Raw genomic sequence first — 25,001 nt, 5'->3', positions numbered from 1 at the left:
GAGGGTGTTCCAGATACAGCGGAGTCACAGACAGGAAAAGAACCAATTTCACACAGTCCACTTTCTGTAACTATTTTACATAGGGATGAAATTATTCCTACTCGGTTTTGATAACCACACAATGAGAACACATCAAACAAATATTTCGCCAGAAGGCTATATTCTCTGTGCTGAACTGCTCGGCACCCAAGAGAGCTGTTTCTGTTATATTCTGGACGTAAATTTACCTGTTGGCGGGCCCGTCTGAATCGGCCACCGTTACCTTATTACACCTTGAGAGAAGCTGGTTTAATTAAATGAGTGCAAAGCACAGGTTCTCCTGCGGTTCAGCACAGTGATTCACAATCCTAAAAATATATATTTCTATTCCTATTTCCCAATCAAATAATCCCCTCCCATTGCGGTGTAATCTCAAGAAAACTAGAGGGAAAAGTCTATCCTCAACTATTTTAAGAATATTCCAAAATTAACCATATTTACATACATATCAGCAAAGGTGCTGTGGACAAAGTCTGTTGGAGCTGACCCGCTGCTCCATCTTACATTGTTCCACAGAGACTCCTCTTCCAGCAGACAAATGGGAAACACAAGACTTGTCTGGGGTTCACTGAGTGCTGTGCCAGCACCAAAGAGTAGTCCTCTAGCCGGGGAGCAATACCGAGGATGCTTGTGGTGTGACTCTCTCAGTCTCTCTCAGTCTCAGTCTCTCTCAGTCTCTCACAGTCTCAGTCTCTCTTTCTCAGTGTCTCTCAGTATCAGTCTGTCTCTCAGTCTCTCTCTCAGTCTCAGTCTCTCTCTCAGTCTCTCTCAGTCTCAGTCTCTCTCAGTCTCTCGCAGTCTCAGTCTCTCTCAGTCTCTCTCTCAGTCTCTCTCAGTATCAGTCTCTCTCTCAGTCTCTCTCTCAGTCTCAGTCTCTCTTTCTCAGTGTCTCTCAGTATCAGTCTGTCTCTCAGTCTCTCTCTCAGTCTCAGTCTCTCTCTCAGTCTCTCTCAGTCTCAGTCTCTCTCAGTCTCTCGCAGTCTCAGTCTCTCTCAGTCTCTCTCTCAGTCTCTCTCAGTATCAGTCTCTCTCTCAGTCTCTCTCTCAGTCTCAGTCTCTCTCTCAGTCTCTCGCAGTCTCAGTCTCTCTCAGTCTCTCGCAGTCTCAGTCTCTCTCAGTCTCTCTCTCAGTCTCTCTCAGTCTCTATACAATATATGATAAAGAGACAAATAGAATAAAATAGGAACAGCCAGTAGGTGCGTATAGACAATCACGTATAGATGCATATGCATACTTAGTCTGAATCACATGGCCCCCAAAGGGGAAGAAGGGAAAAAAAGAAGAGATGACGTACAGGGGGCGCACTTTGTTCTTTACATGTGTGATATTTTACCACCCCCTCTTTCTTCTGCTTCCCTCTTTCTTTCCATTCCCCTCTTTAGGGTCTTGTCCAGACAAGAGTATTCCTTTTAGGGTTACCTGGATGCATTCAGGGACCTATTCCCATTTGTTGGACTCTATATGCATTTACTGGTTGTTTTTATTTTCTGCAATTTGCAGCCCACAGAAAGGGACAGAGACCAGAATCCAAGGGAGATAAAGTGGGTGCCATTACACAACTTGGGAGCTAATTCGGGGCCCATTATACAATGTGGGGGCTAATCCCCATTATACAGCATTTAGCTAATGTGAGGACAATTACACAGCATGCAGCTAGTGTGGGGACCATTATACAGGTAGAAGGCAACTGTGGAGGCCAGCACGTACAGTGTGGGCGCTACTGGGGGGAGAGAGGGGCTGTCAAACTGTGGAGTCACAAAGGAGGCATTATTACTTGGAAGAGACCCAGTGATGGCATTATTATGTGGGGCAGTAAAAGGAGCACTGCTTTTGTGCCACACAGCAGGTGCAGTAATAGGGACACATACGGCAGCAGCGGCTCAGTATTGGGGTATCAGGTGCTGTAGTAGGGACACATACGGCACCAGCGGCTCAGTATTGGAGTATCAGGGGCAGTAATAGGGACACATATGGCAGCAGCGGCTCAGTATTGGGGTATCAGCAGGATGAGGAGTTTGTGCAGGTTGGGGATAGATGTGATGGGGCTGGAAATGTGAGCATTCAAATGTGTCTTTGCTGTAATCTCTGCAGCCGAGTCCTGGCTGGAGAATTGATCATGTGGGTCTGGGCCAGATGGAATAGACAGGAAAAGTGAACGATTCCATAAGAATGAACATCATCTGTAAGTCACTATCTGTTACTGTACTGTAATCTCTTACATGCTCTTCAGCACTGGTATTTACCACTATATGGTCACCATATGGAGGTAGTGTTGGTCTTTGTGTACTGATTTATTTTCAGTTACAGCAGGATCATCTGCTGAGGTTCCCCTATACCCATGATTAAAGTGTGCCACCATAGTTGTAATCAAGGTTTAGGGGCCCACTCAGATGGTTCGCCCCCCTGAGCTGAACCCCTAGCTATGCCTCTGCATAGAAGTGATGGATTGCAATGGCGACTGTGTAAAAATAAAAAAGTCAAAGAATAAGCAAGATCCATCTGGTATTTTATATGGCAATGAATAACAAAATTGTATCATTTTTCAGCTCCAGAATGCAGATACTCACTGTCACATCATGTACCACTACACATTTATCAAAGATCTCAAAGCAAAGACGTAAAAGAAGGAAAGAAACATTCAGAGCTTATTACCAAGATTTAAAAAGAATATGTCTGAGGAAAAAACTGAGAAATGATCGTGAAACCAACATGAAATCTTCCTTCAGGTTCAATATGAAACAATTTCCTGAATCATTATTAAAAAGACCCTTTTTGACTTCTGGCTGAGGAAGAGGTAGACGTTGCTTGCCAGGGTATGCTTGAGGCTTGCCCCGATTCTTGGACACGTTGCAGACCCATATTATATACAAGACGTTAAACTCTATAATAACCGAACCCGCAGGGAACATGAAATCTGTTATATGCCTCACAGCCTGAAAATGATGACAGTCATCACATCTTCTGCCCCATCAGTCTTGCTCAACTAGATGAGAATATTGAAGTGGATTTCTACACTTGATCATAGTTTTACAACTGTTCTAGAATTTCCTTCTTCTGGCATGTGATATCGGAATACTATGACCTGTTCATTATGTGTCTGCCAGATGTAGTAAGTGTAAGGAATGCTGATTAATCCGTAACATAAAAAGGTCAATAAAGAATTCAAGTCTTTGAGCTCCAGCTTCATATAAAGGAGGGATAAAAAGATCTTTCATATTGGCTGGAATCAATAGATCTTTATACAAGTCTTGCGAGAACTAGGATGAAAAGAATTATTATCACGTAAGGCATATTGATGGGGAAGAGCATAGACTATATGGTTACGGACTGTATTGACAGCGGAGCAAAATGACTGCGTGACGCTAGTCACAACCCAAGGCTAGGCCGTGAATCAGCGCAGCCAGATGTTCCAGGGTCAATACCAAAAGATCACGTAAACCAGGTAGGGAAAAATCCAAAGTCGTAAGTCAGGTCACATGCCAGGGTCAGAATATCAGAGAAATAGCGGACAAGCAAAGAGGCAATAACAAACAGGTAGTCGGAGCACGGTCCAAAGGTCAGCAGCAGAATATCAGATGCAAAGGGGCAATAATTAATGGGCAGTCTGAACACAGTCTACAGGTCAGCAGCAGAATATCAGAAGCAAAGGGGCAATAACAAACGTGCAGTCGGAAGACGGTCCAAAGGTCAGCAGCAGAATATCAGATGCAAAGGGGCAATGACAAATGAGCAGTCAGAACACAGTCCTAAGGTCAGCAGCAGAAGATCAGATACAAAGGGGCAATAACAAATGGGTAGTCTGAACACGGTCCTAAGGTCAGCAGCAGAATATCAGATGCAAAGAGGCAATAACAAATGGGTAGTCAGAACACGATCCAAAGGTCCGCAGCAGAAGATCAGATGCAAAGGAGCAATAACAAATTGGTAGTCTGAACACGGTCCTAAGGTCAGCAGCAGAATATCAGATGCAAAGGGGCAATAACGAACGGGTAGTCAGAACACGGTCCAAAAATCAGCAGGAGAAGATCAGAATTTACAGCACAGGGTACAGGTGACCACACCAGAGAGCACAAGCTCCAAACAAGCTTTTGACTGGCAATGATCTGGGCCAGACAGCTCACCTAAATAGCAGGACAAATACCAAGAACATGGAGCACCTGTGGAAATCTCTGCACCTTCCAGTCAAATAGGTCAACTGAGCTGTCAATCAAAGCACCGACAGCTCAGCATGCCCCAGCACAGGATAGGATAACAGAGCTGTCCATCACAGAGTCCAAGACACTCTGAGCAGAGCAATTGTAACAGACTGGTAGTAGATATGGCAAGAAGGGACAATATTTACCAGGGACGCACACAAAAATCATATTTCCCATAGCAAAACTGGGGCCCCAATTTCCACTGAGCGTTCTTCAAAAATCACTATGTCTTTATTAGCTGTTTTACTGTGAACTCTGTTTTCTCACTTGATAAATTCTGTAATTCTGGTTGCAGGCTGCCACCACTTGGAGGAGCTAAATGTATGTGGATTTATACACGCAGTGAGCTCCCCCTAGTGCTCACTTCATGTAGCCACAATGACAATGCCATAGCAAGTTAAAGGAAGCAGGTGAGTGCAGGCATCACGGGCACCATGATCGTCACATCTTCTACCTCTATAGTGGATATGCCACTGATACATGCCATAAAAAAAACAGTTAGCTGTAATAAAAAAAATGAGGCATCTGTAACTATCTTCCCAGACACACATTCGGTACCTGTATTTTCTTGGTTTACTTTAAACTATCGCATAGGAAGGGTGTCACAGTGGAAGGAAAGCAATACTTATATTATTCCTTGTCATATTACCACCAAAACACCAAGATGCCATCCTTAGAAAGTTTATACATTCCTACTGTATTTGCTTATTTTTTTTACCATAATACAAACATTGACAGCTAAGTTAATGGTCATGGAAGATTCATGTAATGATCTTTATCATGCTGGCATATAACCATAACAAGGGGACAATCACCATGCCTTCCACCAGAGCAATGAGAGAATGAAAATTTCTACTTTTATTGCAAAGCTTAATGGGGTTGTCCTGTGGAAACTACTTATCTCCTATTTACAGGATGTTGGATATTGCTTGGGTCCGACTAATAATAAATAATAATAATCTTTATTTATATAGCGCCAACATATTCTGCAGCACTTTACACTTTAACAGCTTCAAACACAACAGTTATAAGTAACAACGTTAACAATACAATAATTAAAGGGAAATAAGACGACCCTGCTCGTGAGAGCTTACAATCTACAATGAGGTGGGGAAATACAAAGTACAGGTGTGTATTTACAATGATGTATTTACAATGATGGTCCAGCCATCTTCAGGGGGTGAGGGATAGATGGAGATAGTGAATGGGCTACACACAAACAAAATAACTGATTAGGGAACATGATAGGCATGTCTGAACAAATGTGTTTTGAGGGAGCGCCTAAAACTATGCAAATTGTTTTCTTGGGGTAGAGCATTCCAGAGGATTGGCGCAGCACAGGAGAAGTCTTGTAGTCGGGAGTGGGAGACTAGACTACTAGGATCTGCACTGATAAGCAGAAAGGAGAGCTTTTATCCCCGTTAGAATGGAAGGGCAGTGCACATACATGACTGTTGCTACATTCATTCCCTATTTGGCTGCCGAGCGCTGCGCTCTGCCCCTTAAAGAATGAATCGGGCGTCAGATATTGCACTCCAGTTTGTAGCAGGGGTAAAAGTTGCCTGTTCTGCCAATTGTTATGGCTTCCAATAGAAGGCGATCCACCAATCACCTACTCAAAAATAGGTGATGATAACCTGGTTTTACTGGACAACCTGTTTAATTTTTATTGTCTTTCTTAATATACTGTATGTTATACAGAATATCAAATTAATAAATGTGCACCAGATTGCTGGAAAAGGACTGGTGATTCAGGGATCATTTCAATGCCATATTAATATTAGGAGGAATTTTCGTTTTCTGCATTATGAGGCAATTTTCAGCTGAAGTTTGTTATAGCGTTGCCTTTGCCTCCATCGGAATTAATGCTGTGTTATCTTTTAGGCACAGGATGGCGGCTGCCAGGGTTAGCAGTGGTTAAGGGGTAACACTGTAATGAGTATATTTCCATTTTTAAAGTCCTGTAGCTACACAGAGGTCAGGCATTCTATTTTACAATCCTTTTAGGTAGTGACAGATTGTACGGGGAGAGCTCTTCTTCCAGTTATCAATGTGTTCACGAGCCATGAATGGTGGAAATATGACATGATGTGTCCAATCAGCAACACAGACGTTTGCGACATGTAATGCTGCTATCGATCCAGGGGCCACATACGTTACATACTGGGACGCACACACGCACCCTATACAAGTACACTAGCATGTGTATTTCAGTATGTAATGAGGGGTAAATGTGTGTGCACACCTGAATGTAAGTATTAAGTGAGCACAAATAAGAGTGCCTCCATGAGGGTGCATGTGTGTGCCTGTCTGTTGTGTGTGCCTGTCTGTTGTATGTGCCTGTCTGTTGTGTGTGCCTGTCTGTTGTGTGTGCCTGCCTGTTGTGTGTACCTGTCTGTTGTGTGTGCCTGTCTGTTGTGTGTGCCTGCCTGTTGTGTGTACCTGTCTGTTGTGTGTTCCTGTCTGTTGTGTGTGCCTGTCTGTTGTGTGCCTGTCTGTTGTGTGCCTGTCTGTGGTGTGTGCCTGTCTGTGGTGTGTGCCTGTCTGTTGTGTGTGCTTGTTTGTAATGTGTGCCTGTCTGTTGTAGGTGCCTGTCTGTTGTATGTGCCTATCTGTTGTGTGTTCCTGTCTGTTGTGTGTGCCTGCCTGTTATGTGTGCCTGTCTGTTATGATGTGCCTGTCTGTTGTGTGTGCCTGTCTGTTATGTGCCTCTCTGTGGTGTGTGCCTGTCTGTTGTGTGCCTGTCTGCTATGTGTGCCTGTCTGTTGTGTGCCTGTGTGTAATGTGTGCCTGTCTGTTGTGTGCCTGTCTGTGGTGTGTGCCTGTCTGTGGTGTGTGCCTGAGTGTTGTGTGGGACTGTCTGTTGTGTGGGACTGTCTGTTGTGTGGGACTGTCTGTTGTGTGTGACTGTGTGTTAGGTGTACATGTGTGTTATGTGTGCATGCTAGTGGTGTGTGTGCCTATGTGTTGTGTGTGCCTATCTGTTGTGTGTGCCTATCTGTTGTGTGTGCCTGTCTGTTGTGTGTGACTGTCTGTTGTGTGTGTTGTGTGACTCTGTTGTGTGCCTGTGTTTTAGGTGTGCATGTGTGTAATGTGTGCATGTTAGTGGTGTGTGTGCCATTAATAATTACAGGATAAAAATCACAATATCCTTTAAAATTACAAGCTGATAATAATGCTGTTCAAACAAAGAGCAGCATGAATCGAAACCTGGCTGCACGATTGCAACTAGTTATGTCTTTCTCTTAAAGGAAATCTTTCATATTGGATAACACTATTATCATGAAGATATAGAGTTAATCTGCAGGTTAATGGTGCTAGTAGCCTCCCTGGAGCCGCCAGCTTTCAGTCATACAGGCGTGCCACCACAGCTACAGTTACCGTTCAGTACACAGTGAAGAGAAGCTGAAAGCACTCCTCAGAGCGAGCTCTCAGTCAAAGTGCCTGTGCACACTTACAACCGCTGCACACAGAGCTGTGCACAGTGGCGTAGGAAGAGGGGTGCGGGGGGGGCGGGCCGCCCCGGGCGGCACAATGCGGGGGGCGGCCGGCGCTGCACGAGGAGGAAGAAAAAAAAAAAAAAAAGACGCGGGCACTTTAAATCTTCGGGCGGCGCCGTCCGCCGCCAAGACCAGGCTCCCCCCACCCCCGGCCCCCGCTCTAATACTCACCTCTCCTGGTTCCTGCGGCAGCTGCAGCGTCTTCAGCGCCCTCTGACTCTGCGACGTCTCAGGGCAGAGGGCGCGATGACGTCATCACTGTGCGCGCCGCTCAGCCTCTCTGTCCTGAGCGTTGCAGAGCCGGAGAGACGCTGACTGGCTGCATCGGACCTGCGCTAGGAACGGGAGAGGTGAGGATTTTTTTTTTTCTTTATGTCTGACTCTGGGGGCAATGCTGGAGACACTGGGGCAATACTGGAGACCATGGGGCAGATTGCTGGAGACACTGGGGCAATACTGGAGACCATGGGGCAGATTGCTGGACACACCGGGGCAATACTGGAGACCATGGGGCAGATTGCTGGACACACCGGGGCAATACTGGAGACCATGGGGCAGAATGCTGGACACACTGGGGCAATACTGAAGACCATGGGGCAGAATGCTGGACACACTGGGGCAATACTGGAGACCATGGGGCAGAATGCTGGACACACTGGGGCAATACAGGAGACCATGGGGCAGATTGCTGGACACACTGGGGCAATACTGGAGACCCTGGGGCAGATTTCTGGACACATTGAGGCAATGCTGGAGACCCTGGGGCAGACTTCTGGACACACTGGGGCAGATTTCTGGACATACTGGGCCAATGCTGGAGACCCTGGGACAGATTTCTGGACACTGGGGCAGATTGCTGGACACGCTGGGGCAATGCTGTGCACGCTGGGGCAGATTGCTGTGCACGCTGGGGCAGATTGCTGTGCACGCTGGGGCAGATTGCTGTGCACGCTGGGGCAGATTGCTGTGCACTCTGGGGCAGATTGCTGTGCACTCTGGGGCAGATTGCTGTGCACACTGGGGGCAATGCTGGACACACTGGGGGCAATGCTGGAGACCCTGGGGCAGATTTCTGGACACACTGGGGCAATGCTGGACACTGGGGCAGATTGCTGGACACTGGGGCAGATTGCTGGACACACTGGGGGCAATGCTGGACACACTGGGGCAATGCTGGACACACTGGGGCAATGCTGGACACACTGGGGCAGTACTGGAGACCCTGGGGCAGATTTCTGGACACATTGAGGCAATGCTGGAGACGCTGGGGCAGATTTCTGGACACACTGGGGCAGATTTCTGGATATACTGGGGCAGATTTCTGGACACTGGGGCAATACTGGACACTGGGGCAGATTGCTGGACATGCTGGGGCAATGCTGGACACTGTGGCAGATTGCTGTGCACACTGTGGCAGATTGCTGTGCACACTGGGGCAGATTGCTGTGCACACTGGGGCAATGCTGGAGACCCTGGGGCAGATTTCTGGACACACTGAAGCAATGCTGGACACTGGGGCAGATTGCTGGACACACTGGGGCAATGCTGGACAACATGGGGGTAATATGCTGGACACACTGGGGGCAGGACTTGAGGCATGGGCAGAATGTAGATACGGGGCATGATTGGAGACACGGGGCAGGATTGGATCATGGGGCAGGATTGGATCATGGGGCAGGACGGATACGATGGAGGCTGGTGGGGCAGGATGGGGAGATCATATGGGGTAGAATGGATACTCATGAGGGCAGGATGCGAGAACATATGGCTGGAGCCAGGAATGAGATAAACGGGGCCAGGGTGGGGAATATTATTACCATAGGGGGTAATTAAGGGATATTATTACTGCAGTGATGTATTTATTTTATTTTTTGAGTATACTGTTTTAAATGAGGGGGCGGTCCTGTTACTGTGCAGAGTGACACTATGTCACCTTTTTTTCTTCATGTGGTGTAATGTAGAAGTTGTGAAAAATTAAGTAATGTGTTCTGCAAGCGGAGCTCGAGATAACTGTGTTATTTCCTGCAGAAACGAGTCCTGGCTGGAAGGAATGATGGCGGTCTGTGCTGGATGAAAGATGAAGGACTTCACCTAGAGACGTCACTGGTGAGTCAGTGTTACCTATACACTGACACTATACACTGTATACTATATACAGCGGTCCTGTGTACAATGTCACCAGTGATCACTGTATTATCTATACATTATATACAGAGTTCCTGTGTATAATACCACCAGTGATCTTTGTATTACCTCTACACAGACACTGCATACTAAGTACAGATCTCCTGTGAATACTGGCACTTATGGTGATAGTATTGTGTTTTTTTTTTTTTATTACTGATCAGTATTGTAGTATTCAGTCACTATGTGGTGGTAATATGTGGTCTGGAAATGGTGCGGTGGTATTTGTCCCTTGTATGTAGTATTATTCGGTCACTATGTGGTCTGGTCATGGCGTGGTGGTATTAAGTCACAGGTTTGGCATGTGGGGGTGACACCATTAGGCCCAGTTTAAGTTCTACAAAACAGGAAAACCATTTTTGGTAACCTTTGTGTGTATTGAGCCGGGAGGGGGGGGGGCGCCAAACTCGGGAACAGCCCCGGGCGGCAAAATCTCTAGCTACGCCTCTGGCTGTGCACCACACAGACACACCAATATGACTGAAAGCTGATGGCCCGCGGCTATGTTTTCAGTATGGCAGCTGGACACCTTTCTGCTCCAGATGATTGACAAGTCTCTCTCTATGTAGACGTGAAGAAGAGACCTGTCAATCAGCAGCGGTTCTGGGAAGAGCCGGCTGGAGGCAGTGCCAGATTACTCCTGTCTCTGCTTATAGTTCCTGACCGCATATTCAAAATATATTTTCTATGAAACGATTGAGCGATTCAGTGAAAAATATACCAGGCTGCAATTTATACTGCCATGAATCGCCAGACAAGTTCCCTTGAGTGTGGATAAAGTCATAAGAGAGGCGGCAGGTAACAAAGCGGGGCATATTCAATGCCAGTGCAGAGGGCAGCATGATGTGAATGAATTGCCAAGTTGATTTTTGATTTTTTTCTCTGGACAGCTTATCAAAAAAATCACAGGCAGCCGACACTTTTTATAGGCATTATTGAAAAACCATAATAAATCAGAAAGCCTTCAAGTGATACATGTCTATAGCACATAATGCTGATATGAGCACAATCACTGCATTAAGGCTGGAGTCACACATGCGAGAAACACGTCCGTGCCTCGCATGTGAACAGCAAGCTCTGGCGCCGTCACTTAGGAGCGGTGCGTGCAGCTCCATGTGTTGCTATGCGGCCGCACGCACCGCTCCGAAGTGCCGGCGCCAGAGCTTGCTGTTCACATGCGAGACACGGACGTGTTTCTCGCATGTGTGACTCCGGCCTTAATGCTGTAAAATGATGATAATCACAGTCATAATCTCTACAAGCTCCTCCACTTTTTTTTACAGACGGGAAATAATCTTTTAACTGACTATTCAGGAATTTGTGGACGGGGCTGGAGAACGTACTACATCAGATCTGCAGAGAGATCGCCATGAAAATAAGAAGAACGCGGCGATCATACGTATGTGCCAGTCAATAACGAAGGGCTCTCCTAGCATTTTCTCCAGACACAAATGATATCATCTATAGCATGGTTTACATTTCTGTGCTCCCTGCATAAAAGCCTGTGCAAACCTCCCGCTTCTCCCAACGCAGGCCATGATGAGCCATCTTATGTTACTCCGGAGCCTGCACCTCTCAGACGTTTCCACTTTATTGCTTTGTCTGTATCTGGTTCCTGTTTGGAAAGGTAATTCCCTTCTAAACTAGTTTTAATCAACAACATGTTAAACAGATTCCTGCACAGGGCAGGTGCCCAGGACTGCGCTGCTCCGCGTCCCCCTATATACAGAACAGTACCGCAGTATACGTCCAGCCCAGAGCGGCATTTACAGATGATGATTTATCAGCACATAGATATCACCTAATGGAATGTAATACTGGCTACATTGAAAATGTAAAATATAGACACTTCACAGGCATTCTTTTTACTTAAATGTATGTCATTTGGTCTGAAAATATTTTGCGCAATACGTTACTTAAAAAATGAGGCAGTCATTGCATTCTTTGGCCTCTGCTCTGCACTGTCTTTTGCCGACTGATGTAACTAAGAATCCGTGAGATAGTCGATTTGACAGAGATTTTCGTTTCTCCTTTTCATACCTGTATAATTTTTACCTTCTCTCCGACTCCCACCTGATTTATGATCACATGAAAGTTCAGCTCTTCTTTGATGTTTGAGGTCATTAATTAGCTGAGAGGAGCTTAGTAAGAGACAGATGAAACAGTGACAAAGTCCTAGTCAGAATGAACTCGCTGATGGATCCTCAGTTAACTCATTCTACAGAGACGCAAACAGCTTTAAAAGCCAATGAGATGCAAAATGTTTAACGAAAACTAATTACAACATTTTTTTTCGCCCAAAATATATGCATTTAAGTAAAAATAAGTTGTCTCTGAAGGTGCACATATCCTTTAATTAACTGTAAAAAAAGTATCACATTAGTTACTCACTTGTGTAACAATTCTTTATATCACAACTATAAGGCTATGTGCACACGCTGCGGAATGGTGTGCGGATTTTTCCGCACTGTTTTTGGTAAACCCGCAGGTAAACCGCACTGCGGATTTACAGCGATTTTACGCGGTTTTTGTGCGGATTCCACCTGTGATTTAACACCTGGGATTTCTATTGTGGAGCAGGTGTAAACCGCTGCGGAATCCGCACAAAAATTTGACATGCTGCGGAAAATACAAGGCTGCGTTTCCGCGCGTTTTTTACGCAGCATGTGCACTGCGGATTTTGTTTTCCATAGGTTTACATGGTACTGTACAATGCATGGAAAACTGCTGCAGATCCGCAGCGTCAAATCCGCTGAGGATCCGCAGCAAAATCCGCAGAGTGTGCACATAGCCTGATTGGCAGCAAACAAAGGGTGTGAGCTATAAGAATACCTTTTCCAAATTTGCAGAAGGGAATTGGTGAATAATTATGCTATAAAACCCTAAATCTTGATAACATTCATCAACTGACATAATGACTGTGTAATACAAAGTAAGTCATGTTCTAGGGAAGTTTTTAAAGAAGACCCATCATCAAGTTTTCCAAGTTGAACTGGACACACAATGTCATAGTGGGTGCAGAGCGAAATAAAACGGGTTTTATTTGTATTTTTGCTAATTTGCCTATGATCAGTCATAGAGAGAGAAGAAGTTCATGCCCCCAGTGAAAACTTTCTGATGATGCCCACTTGGACTTAACAAAAGTTAACTCATTAGCTATCAAATAATTTGATTGATAATATCTCCACAATTCAGAGGGGAAATAAAAAAACTAACAAAAACAAAGCATGTTCTATTCTTCTCTGCAGCAACTATTACATTTTGTGTCCAGTTCTCATTAAATATAATTAACCAGTCCAAGAGGTATCTTGGGGTCACAAGTTGAATTTAGCTCCTTAAAATAAATGAACCCATGTATACAGAACAGTTTGCTCTATAGTGTACATCTACCCTTTATTGGATTTCATGGGCTTCATGACTATACCTGGCCCATTAGAGGACCCTATGTTCTTTTAGGGGGGCAATCTGACCATAAGTTAAAATCATTTATTGGATCTGTTACAGCCATACCCTTACAGTCTAAGGCTAGGCTTTGTGGGCAGCTGCGTACTTCCTCCCTTAAGCTCCACCCACTTCCGCACTTCTTCCATTTTGGTCCGTCTACTTCTGCATGCGTCCTGTGTACCTATCTTTAACATTGGGTACGCAGGTCATGAGGATGTATGCGGATGCGTGCCCGCCGACCGCACAGGGACGCAACAAGGATTATGACACTCGGATCAAACTCTAACAGAGTTTCAGCTGAGTATCATAAGCATAATCGGTCCGTGTGACCCCAGCCTTAGGCCATGTTTACACGATAAGTATTTACCTCAGTTTTTTACCTCAGTATCTGTAAACCCAAACCAGGAGTGGGTGATAAATGCAGAAGTGGTGACGGGTTTCTATTATTTTATACTTCTCATCTGATTGTTCCACTGCTGGTTTTGGCTTATACATACTGATGTAAAACACTGACCAAATACTGACCATGTGAACGTGGCCTTATACTTTTAGGCTGCTGTCACACTAGCAGTATTTGGTCAGTATTTTACCTCAGTATTTGTAAGCCAAAACCAGGAGTGGGTGATAAATGCAGAAGTGGTGCATATGTTTCTATTATACTTTTCCTCTGATTGTTCCACTCCTGGTTTTGGCTTTCAAATATTGATGTAAAATACTGACCAAATACTGAACGTGTGAATGTGGCCTTATTCTGACTGTTCCATCCTGATTTTGGCTTAAAAATACTGATGTAAAAGACTGACTAAGTACTGAACATGTGAAAGTGGCCAAAGAAACTCTATTTTAGACTATGCTGAATCTTAGGCCCCCTTCACATGTCCGTATAATACAAGTACCGTTGTCATCAGTGTTTTGGATTAGTATGACATCAGTGTGACATCAGTGTGCCAGCAGTGTCATCAGTGTGCCATCAGTCTGACATCAGTGAGCCAGCAGTGTGTCGTCAGTGTGTCATCAGTTTGACATCAGTGTGCCAGCAGTGTTCCAGCAGTGTGACATCAGTGTGTCATCAGCGAGCCAGCAGTGTGTCATCAGTGTGCCATAAGTGAGACAGTGTGACATTAGTGTGCCAGCAGTGTGACATCAGTGTGCCAGCAGCGTGACATCAGTGTGTCATCAGTGAGCAAGCAGCGTGCCATCAATGTGCCATCAGCGAGCCAGCAGTGTGCCATCAGCAAGCCAGCAGTGTGTCATCGGTGTGCCATCAGCGAGCAAGCAGTGTGCCATCAGCGAGCCAGCAATGTGCCATCAGCGAGCCAGCAGTGTGCCATCAGCGTGCCATCAGTGAGCCAGCAGTGTACCCTCAGCGAGCCAGCAATGTGCCATCAGTGTGCTATCAGCGAGCCAGCAGTGTGCCAGCAGTGTGCCAACAGCGAGCCAGCAGTGTGCCATCAGCGAGTCAGCAGTGTGTCATCAGTGTGCCATCAGCGAGCCAGCAGTGTGCCATCAGCGAGTCAGCAGTGTGTCATCAGTGTGCCATCAGCGAGCCAGCAGTGTGCCATCAGCGAGTCAGCAGTGTGTCATCAGTGTGACATCAGAGAGCCAGTAGTGTGCCATCAGCGAGCCAGCAGTGTGCCATCAGCGAGCCAGCAGTGTGACATCATTAAGCCAGCAGTGTGCCATCAGTGTGCTAGCATTGTGCCATCAGTGTGCCATCAGCGAGCCAGCAGTGTGCCAACAGCAAGCCAGCAGTGTGCCATCAGCGAGCCAGCAGTGTGTCATTAGTGTGACATCAGTGTGCCAGCAGTTTGACATCAGTGTGTCATCAGTGAGCCAGCAGTGTGCCATCAGTGTGCCATCAGCGAGCTAGCAGTGTGCCATCAGTGAGCCAGCAGTGTGCCATAAGCGAGCCAGCCGTGTGCCATCAGGGTGCCATCAGTGAGCCAGCAGTGTGCCCTCAGCGAGCCAGCAATGTGCCATCAGTGTGCTATCAGCGAGCCAGCAGTGTGCCAGCAGTGTGCCAACAGCGAGACAGAAGTGTGCCATCAGCAGGCCAGCAGTGTTCCATCAGCGTGCCTTCAGTAAGCCAGCAGTGTGCCATCAGCAAGTCAGCAATGTGCCATCAGTGTGCCATCAGCGAGCCAGCAGTGTGCCAACAGCAAGCCAGTAGTGTGCCATCAGCAAGCCAGCAGTGTGTCATCAGTGTGCCATCAGCGAGCCAGCAGTGTGCCATCAGTGAGCCAGCAGTGTCACCAGAGTGCCATCTGCGAGTCAGCAGTGTGTCATCAGTGAGCCAGCAGTGTGCCATCAGTGTGCCATCAGCAAGCCAGAAGTGTGCCATCAGCGAGCCAGCAGTGTGCCATCAGCGAGCCAGCAGTGTGTTATCAGTGTGACATCAGTGTGCCAGCAGTTTGACATCAGTGTGTCATCAGTGAGCCAGCAGTATGCCATCAGTGTGCCATCAGCGAGCCAGCAGTGTATCATCAGTGTGACATCATTGTGCCAACAGTTTGACATCAGTGTGTCATCAGTGTGCCATCAGTGTGCCATCAGCGAGCCAGCAGTGTGCCATCAGCGAGCCAGCAGTGTACCATCAGTATGCCATCAGTGTGCCAGCAGTGTGACAGCAGTGTGACATCAGCGAGCCAGCAGTGTGACATCAGTGTGCCATCAGTGTGCCAGCAGTATGACATCAGTGTGCCATCAGTGTGCCATCAGTGTGACATCAGTGTACCAGCAGTGTGACATCAGTGTGCCATCAGCGAGCCAGCAGTGTTACATCAGTGTGACATCAGTGTGCCATCAGTGTGCCATCAGCGAGCCAGTAGTGTGCCATCAGCGAGCCAGTAGTGTGCCATCAGCGAGCCAGCAGTGTGACATCAGTGTGACTTCAGTGTGACATCAGTGTGTCATCAGTGTGCCATCAGCGAGCCAGCAGTGTGACATCAGTGTGACATCAGTGTGCCATCAGTGTGCCATCAGCGAGCCAGCAGTGTGCCATCAGCGAGCCAGCAGTGTACCATCAGTGTGATATCAGTGTGCCATCAGTGTGACATCAGTGTGCCATCAGCAAGCCAGTAGTGTGCCATCAGCGAGCCAGCAGCGTGATATCAGTGTGACATCAGTGTGCCATCAGTGTGCCATCAGCGAGCCAGCAGTGTGACATCAGTGTGTCATCAGTGTGACATCAGCAAGCCAGTAGTGTGCCATGAGCGAGCCAGCAGCGTGCCATCAGCGAGCCAGCAGTGTGACATCAGTGTGCCATCAGCGAGCCAGCAGTGTGACATCAGTGTGTCATCAGTGTGACATCAGCAAGCCAGTAGTGTGCCATGAGCGAGCCAGCAGCGTGCCATCAGCGAGCCAGCAGTGTGACATCAGTGTGCCATCAGCGAGCCAGCAGTGTGCCATCAGTGTGACATCAGTGTAACATCAGTGTGCCAGCAGTGTGCCATCAGTGTGACATCAGTGTGACATCAGTGTGCCAGCAGTGTGACATCAGTGTGCCATCAGCGAGCCAGCAGTGTGCCATCAGTGTGACATCAGTGTGCCAGCAGTGTGTCATCAGTGTGCCTTCAGCGAGCCAGCAGTGTGCCATCAGCGAGCCAGCAGTGTGCCATCAGCGAGCCAGCAGTGTGCCATCAGTGTGACATCAGTGTAGCATCAGTGTGCCAGCAGTGTGTTATCAGTGTGCCATCAGCGAGCCAGCAGTGTGCCATATGTTTTTTTCTGCTATGGCTTAAGAATGATCAATTCCAAAGCTTCTCCTCATTTTTGCAATGCTAATCCTTGTATTGATTTTTGTCTTGGTGCTGCTGGTAAAAAACAGACATATCTCTGTGTGACAACCATGAAAAGAACTGGAGGCCACACATACACACACTTCACACCACTAATCTAAGCCAATTAAGGATTCAGTCTCTGAGCTCAGTTTGTTTGTTTGCTCAAGGCCCCTTCACATGTCCGTGTTTGCATTATGTGTGTTATCCATTCTTTCATGGTTGTCACAGGTACCCATTATAATCTATGGTGCTGCACAGCTATCCATTTTTTACCAGCAGCACGGATGACAAGGGCCAATACAAGTCTATGGGTCCATGTGAAACATGTACAGTATACAGATGGCATCAGTGTGCTGTATGTGTTTAACATTGCAAAGTATAGGAGAAGTTTTGGAATGGATTTTTCTTAAGCCAAAGTGTAAAAAATGTATGACACACTGATCCAAACACTGATGGCACGAGATCCAAAACACTGATGGCTCTGATGCCACACTGATGCCACACTGTTCCTCTCGGATGCCACACTAATCCAAAATACTAATGACACCGGCACCGTTTTTCCGGTATCGGTATTATACAGACATGTGAAGGGGCCTTAGGGGACATCAAGACTTCTCGATAATCTACATACCAGTTTCTATTATATATTAACTATAAATCATGTAATTCAGCAGAGGCGACGTTGCTCCCTACAGACAGTACCTTGGAGGGCACAGTTTGGTGTTGCAGGCTCTGGTCATTGGCGGTGGACGCATCGAGCTGTCACACAGCGAGTTGTTAGTAATTCTTTTTGTGTGGATATGGAGGCAGGCTGCGATGGCTTCTTGTCTTCCTAGATTAAAGGGATATAAAACTAAAGTAAATATGAAGGAAATATAATCAGTCGTTGAGGAAAAGGCAATGTACAGGAAATGCCATCTGTTCTACATTTTCCAAACGTTAGAACCTCTTGCTCTAATAGTAACAACTCTGATTCTCGTCATTGAGCTCTTTGGATGAATTCTCCATTATCTTATCAGTAGTGAATAAAATCTCTTTCTTTAAAAGGGAAAATAATGGTTTAACGGGATGTAGCATTCTGATGGCAAGAAGCACAGAAGCCTTTCTGTCCAGCATCCCTAATAAAGTCGTATTTCTAGTAATTAGTGCAGCCAGTTCCCAATAGTAATCTATATAGAGCTACATGTTTAATAACTGTGGACATCTCATTTTTTTGTAATCCTAATTTTACAAGCATTCTGGGCCAAACTAAGTACGCCTGTGCATTGGGAACTGAGGAGGACTAATTTATAGTTATAAGAACAGGTGTAGACGACTGCTGTATTTTCAGTCCGAGTACGATCCAACAAAACATTGGATCACAATGTTATTCTATGGGGTCTTGCACATATCAGATTTCTTTTCTCAGATAGTGGATCCAAGTTTGATCAGAGTATGAGCATAGTGTGATCAAATTTTTTTGGGGATTTGGAGAAGATGGAGAAAAAAATTCTCTATTTTCTCCACTGTGTCTGTGGAAATCGGACTGCGCTCAGATGTCATCCAAGTGCAGTCAGATCGTTTCCACAGACTCACTGACTTGCATGTCTGAGTGCGATCTGGATATTGGAGCAAACTCAGAAATGCAGCAATCTTTTCCTCAGGCAGTATCTGTCCAAGAAAAAAAATCAGGCATGCATGGTCCATAGACTAACATTGGTTTAAGTGCGATCTGATGTTTTGTCAGATCACTCTAATAACTCGTAAGGTCGTCTGCACGAGCCCTAGTAATGACACTGTCAGCGTAGTTTGGTAAATTCAGGACTGTGTAAGGCCGGTTTCACATGTCAGTGGCTCCGGTACGTGAGGTGACAGTTTCCTCACGTACCGGAGCCACTGACACACGTAGACACATTCAAATCAATGCATCTGTTCAGATGTCATTGATTTTTTGCAGACCGTGTCTCCGTGTGCCAAACACGGAAACATGTCAGTGTTCGTGGGAGCGCACGTATTACACGGACCCATTAAAGTCAATGGGTCCGTGTAAAACACATACCGCACACGGACATTGTCCGTGTTCAGTCCGTGTGCCGTGCAGGAGACAGCGCTACATTAAGCGCTGTCCCCCCCACTGGTGCTGAAGCCCCATTCATATCTTCCCTGCAGCAGCGTTTGCTGTAGAGAAGATATGAATAATTGTGTTTAAAATAAAGATCTATGTGCCCAAACCCTCCCTCCCACCACCTGTGTGCCCCCCCTCCCCCTGTGCGCCCCCCCCTTCCCCCCGCTGTTCTGAAAATACTCACCCGGTTCGCTCCCTCGCTGGCGCTGCTTCCTATTCTGGCCGCAGCTTCTCCTGTATGCGGTCACGTGGGGCCACCGATTACAGTCATGAATATGCGGCTCCACCTCCCATAGGGGTGGAGCCACATATTCATTACTGTAAATGAGCGGCCCCACGTGACCGCATACAGGAGAAGATGCGGCCAGAACTGGAAGCAGCGCCAGCGAGGGAGCGAACCGGGTGAGTATTTTCAGAACAGCGGGGGGAAGGGGGGGCGCACAGGGGGAGGGGGGGCACACAGGGGGTGGGAGGGCGGGGGGGCACATAGATCTTTATTTTAAACACAATTATTCATATCTTCTCTACAGCAAGCGCTGCTGCAGGGAAAATATGAATGGGGCTTCAGCACCAGATGCTGGTACATGTGGTACCCAGCACGGTGCGTGTGGTACCCAGTGGGCACACGGGCGGCACATGTGTGCCACACTAATGTGCCACAGAAACGTAGGGGCACACGGACACGGATAATTCCGGTACCGATTTTTTCCGGACGTGTGAGACTGGCCTAAGGATAAGAGGAATGGTGAAATTTGTCAATTTATTTATACATTTCTAGAAGCATAACAGGTAGAAAAAATATTTACTAACACAGGCATTTGAGAAGTGGTGAAATGTCCTTTTTCAAAGTATGTATTTTTCTTTTACATATCAATAAAAAATAAGGGTAAAACACGTAATCTACTTTTTACCAAGAATTAGGAAGTCCTAAGTAAACTAAATGTACTGTTTGTAGACAGTGCCCCTCCTACACTGTATTAAGGGGTAAATTCCATAACAAAGTGCCTGTCCAAAATGAATGGGTGTGAACGGGATGTGGTCTGTGAAGTACGAGTGACCACAAGCACAGATTCTTGGCTGCAAGAATTGGCAAGCATCGTAAAGGGTGCTCCAATACTTGAATATCTGTCTATAAGAGCACAAAGTTCTAGATCTAGGGTCTGTACTGGACAGTAGAAGATGCGGCAAGATTGTAGATAACAGGGAAAGCTGGAATTCTGCAGATACTGGTCTAAAACCGAACCGGGTCCAGATCCAGGTGGGAAGAACGGAAAAATGACACGTTAGTAATGTAACAAGGGATCATATATGGTCATGCATGTAACAATCTCTACCTCCTGAACAACTGCTGGAGCAGGCCGTGAAGCCGATATACTCCCAGTCATACATCTCGGCCGATTCCTCCTCTTGTGTGGGAAGCTCTACTGCTTGGTCCACTGCTTCGCCCTCACACGGTGGGAGGTAGCACGATCTTTCTACAATGGGCTTTTCTTCTTCACATTCTTCTTCCGGCAATTCTAACTCAGTCTGAGTAAATGTCAGTAAAATGCGACACTTGACTTCCCTCACTTGAAGACCACGACCACATGTAGCACTGCACGGTGACCATGCTTCTGGGATGAACCTGCAACAATGGATGATTCATGATGACACTGTTATATTTCTTGCAGTTCCCATATAATCGGGTAGAAAGCTTTGTATCTAGCTACCTGGCAGCTACTACCTAGCTTTCTATCTACAAGTAGTCAGACAACAGAAACAACTTTTCTGCTCTTCAGATTCACATTTACAGTCTAATTTAGTTGTTGTCTATGCATTATTTGTCTATTTACTGCTCTATAAAGAGTTAACGGGGTTGTCCCAAGAAGAAAGTATATTTTAATCAATAGATCTTGGAATAACAATAAGTTCCACAATTGGATGTGATTAAATAAAATGTTCCTGTGCTGAAATAATCCTATAAATGTGCCCCTGCTGTGTACTGTGTAATGGCTGTGTCTGACTGTGCAGGAACATGGTCTGATCTTACCGCAGCTCCTGGGCAGGGGAGGAAGCAAAAGACTATACAGACATTACAGCATGGGATCATAGATGATATGTTGTGAGTAGAAACATGTTTTAAACAGGCAGGGAAATGTTTTACCTCAGAAAGAATCTGCAGCTATGTTCCCCTGCTGTAATGTCTGTATAGTCTTTTTCTTCCTCCCCTGCCCAGGAGCTGTGGTATGATCAGACCATGCTCCTGTACGGTCAGACACAACCATTACACAGTACACAGCAGGGCACATTTATAAGATTATCTCAGGCAGGGACTTTTTTAATACATCCAATTGTGGACATTATTTTTATTCCAAGATCTGTTGATTAAAATGTACATTGCGGGACAAGCACTTGATTGTTTTCCATCCAGTTGTAAACCAAAATTAATGGGTCCTCTTTGAACGTTCCCTATTTGTTAGAAAGGTCTCTTGACTAAAAAAAAATCTCCATAAAGTGTCCCCCTTCTTTTGGCACCCAGCAAACAACAGCACCCTATGGAGAAAACTGGTAATAAGTGTCTAATTTTCCTGCAGCACCACAAGGAAAATCAAAGTAAAAATTTGTCTAGTCAAATCAAAGGGTTGTCTGTTTAAAGAGTAACCGTCACTTGAATTTTTACTCCATACATCAATAGTACAGATGAAAATCGGCAACTTTGTAATCTATCTTATCAGAGAGATTTGCTTCATTCTCTGACAGAATTGATTGGTCATTATCAAAATTCTCAATTCTGAGGTAAAATCTGTATTCAGTGAAGACTTTCCCTTTAATGAGATAGGAGATGGCGGCTGCTAATGACTGACTTCTGTGTAGACGGGAGGAGGGAGGAGCTAGAGACAGAGCTCCTCCCCTCATCATCTCCCGCCTATCTAGAAGCTTATCAGTAGCAGCCGCCATCTCCTATCTCAGTAATGGGAAAGTCTTCACTGAAAGAAGCAGATCTTTCTGATAAGATTCATTAAAAGTTGCTTATTTTCACATGTATTATTGATTTATGAAATAAAAATTAAAATTACTTTTTTTTAGCTTTCTGTCACATTCATATATCATGCATATGTCCGTTATTGACATCCGTATGGCAGCAGTTTTTTACATTAATAAAAAATAATAGAAGTCCCAATTCATGTTTCCATGTAATCTTTGCAATGTATCTGTTACACAGATGGTGTCATTACGGCATCTGTTTTTTCAATGCACTCAATGAACTTAAGGGTTCATCCAAAAATCAGATAGAACAGAGCAATGCTTTTATGCATTTTGGTCCTGTGCTAAATGGCTTTTGTCCACTAGCACACTGACTTCCATTGGTCGGTGTGCTGTCATGGGGCAGTCAGGAGCGCATATGGGCAGCACATGGACAGAAAATACAATAGTCAGAGTCAGTCCTTAGCAGTACAGGCCTCACAGAGATGCACAGCCACTATCCCTAGCCACTATCCCTAGCCACTATCCATATCCACTATCCATAGCCACTATCCGTAGGCACTATCCATATCCACTATCCCTAGCCACTATCCATAGCCACTATCCATAGCCACTATCCGTAGGCACTATCCATAGCCACTATCCCGAGCCACTATCCATAGCCACTATCACTAGCCACTATCCATAGCCACTATCCCTAGCCACTATCTGTAGCCACTATCCGTAGCCACTATCCCTAGCCACTATCCGTAGCTACTATCCGTAGCCACTATCTAATGCCACTATCTGTAGCCACTATCCATAGCCACTCTCCCTATTCACTATCCATAGCCACTATCCATAGCCACTATCCGTAGCCACTATCCGTAGCCACTATCCGTAGCCACTATCCGTAGCAACTAACCCTAGCTACTATCCGTAGCCACTATCCGTAGCCACTATCCGTAGCCGCTATCCATAGCCACTATCCGTAGCCACTATCCGTAGCCACAATCCCTAGCCACTATCCGTAGCCACTATCCATAGCAACTATCCCTAGATACTATCCGTAGCCACTATCCGTAGCAACTATCCCTAGCTAATATCCGTAGCCACTATCCGTAGCCACTATCCCTAGCCACTATCCCTAGCCACTATCCCTAGCCACTATTCGTAGCCACTATCCGTAGCCACTATCCCTAGCTACTATTCCTAGCTACTATCCGTAGCCACTATCCATAGCCACTATCCCTAGCCACTATCCATAGCCACTATCCATAGCAACTATCCCTAGCTACTAGCCGTAGCCACTATCCGTAGCCACTATCCGTAGCAACTATCCCTAGCTACTATCCGTAGCCACTATCCGTAGCCACTATCCCTAGCCACTATCCGTAGCCACTATCCGTAGCCACTATCCGTAGCAACTATACATTGCTACTATCCCTAGCCACTATCCATAGCCACTATCCATAGCCACTATCCATAGCCACTATCCGTAGCCACTCTCCCTAGCCACTATCTGTAGCCACCATCTGTAGCCACCATCTGTAGCCACCATCCGTAGCCACTATCCATTCTGGCTAAGTAATGAAAATCCCTTGATTAATTAGTTTTATGAAATTAGAAAATCATTTAACGTAAAAAATAACGGTTTTGTCTTGTTCACAATAGTAACTAAGAGATAAATTGATTTATTTTTTTATCTCCATGCAGAATCCATAAATCTAATGTCTGTGGCACTCTCTACAGCACATGGCTCAGTGGTTAGCACTGCAGCCTTGCTTCTCTGCAGTCCTGGGTTGAAATTCCACCAGGGACAATATCTGCAAGGAGTTTATATGTTCTCCTCGTGTTTGTGTAGGTTTCCTCCCATACTCTAAAGACATACTGATAGGGAATCTAGATTGTGAGCCCCAATGGGGACAGTGCCAATAATGTATGTAAAGTGATGTGGAATCAATGGTGCTATATAAATGAGTAAAATAAATAATAATATAGGTCCTCCTTATATCCACTAGCTGATGAGAATGGACATAATAAAGTGATGAGATGTAAAGTTGTTCTTTTTACTAAAGACCATAAGCCTATATTGAGAAAGGACTTGTTAATTCTTTGCATTTTGCGTCCTGTAGTAAAGGGGGCAATGTTGATCCTTGGACCTTAGAACCGGTAGTAAACAGAGGCCTGAGGGTCCTTTGTTATGGCCGGCAGCAAAAGGAGAATTGGAATCCTTTGCTGATCATTGCCTGTAGTATGGGAGTCACGGAATGACTGATGACCTGTAGTGGACGATTCTGTGCATCCTATGGTTTGTAGTGAAAGACGTCATGCAGACTTTAACGATCTGTAGTGGACAGTGGCATGATGATTCATTGCACACTATGACCTGTAATAAAAGGGGTCCTTTTCCCTGATTCACTGGTTTCCATTTATGAACTGTTCCTTTTACTCTCCACTGTGAACTGGAAAAAGTGATATTGTAGTACATATGTCATACAGAAGTTAGCTATGACTTCATACTCTTGAATGGTTTATGATAGATGCATTTCATAGTGGGGTCCAAGGATTTGGATTCCTGGACCACGGTGTGAATTATTGGTATGATGGACTCCTCGCCAGAGACGGACTACACCTCAACAAACCTGGGAAACACACATTCGCCAGAAGACTCGCTACACTCATCAGGCGGGCGTTAAACTAGAAGAAGAGGGGACGGGAAGAAAAACATTAGACTCGAACAAAGACGACCCAGGAAAACATACTCAGAAGGGAGGTAAGAACATTTCTAAAACAATCCACAGTGAGGAGA

At 45.8% G+C, this 25,001-nt stretch overlaps 1 protein-coding gene across 1 annotated transcript in view; it reads right to left on the bottom strand.

Moving 5' to 3' along the window:
- The window catches only part of ADAMTSL3 (ADAMTS like 3), an 810,189-nt gene that overhangs the window by 187,752 nt on the left and 597,436 nt on the right, over nt 1-25,001 (bottom strand). The window contains exons 16-17 of the mRNA XM_069766101.1: nt 20,581-20,870; nt 17,845-17,974 (exon numbers count right to left, since the gene is read on the bottom strand). Of these exons, the coding sequence (XP_069622202.1) occupies nt 17,845-17,974; nt 20,581-20,870 (420 nt within the window). The remainder of the gene's footprint in view (nt 1-17,844; nt 17,975-20,580; nt 20,871-25,001) is intronic.

The sequence above is a fragment of the Ranitomeya imitator genome, chromosome 4 (assembly GCF_032444005.1).
Source record: "Ranitomeya imitator isolate aRanImi1 chromosome 4, aRanImi1.pri, whole genome shotgun sequence".
In the NCBI taxonomy this organism is placed as follows: domain Eukaryota; kingdom Metazoa; phylum Chordata; class Amphibia; order Anura; family Dendrobatidae; genus Ranitomeya; species Ranitomeya imitator.
This window is presented reverse-complemented; position numbering and strand designations above follow the sequence as displayed.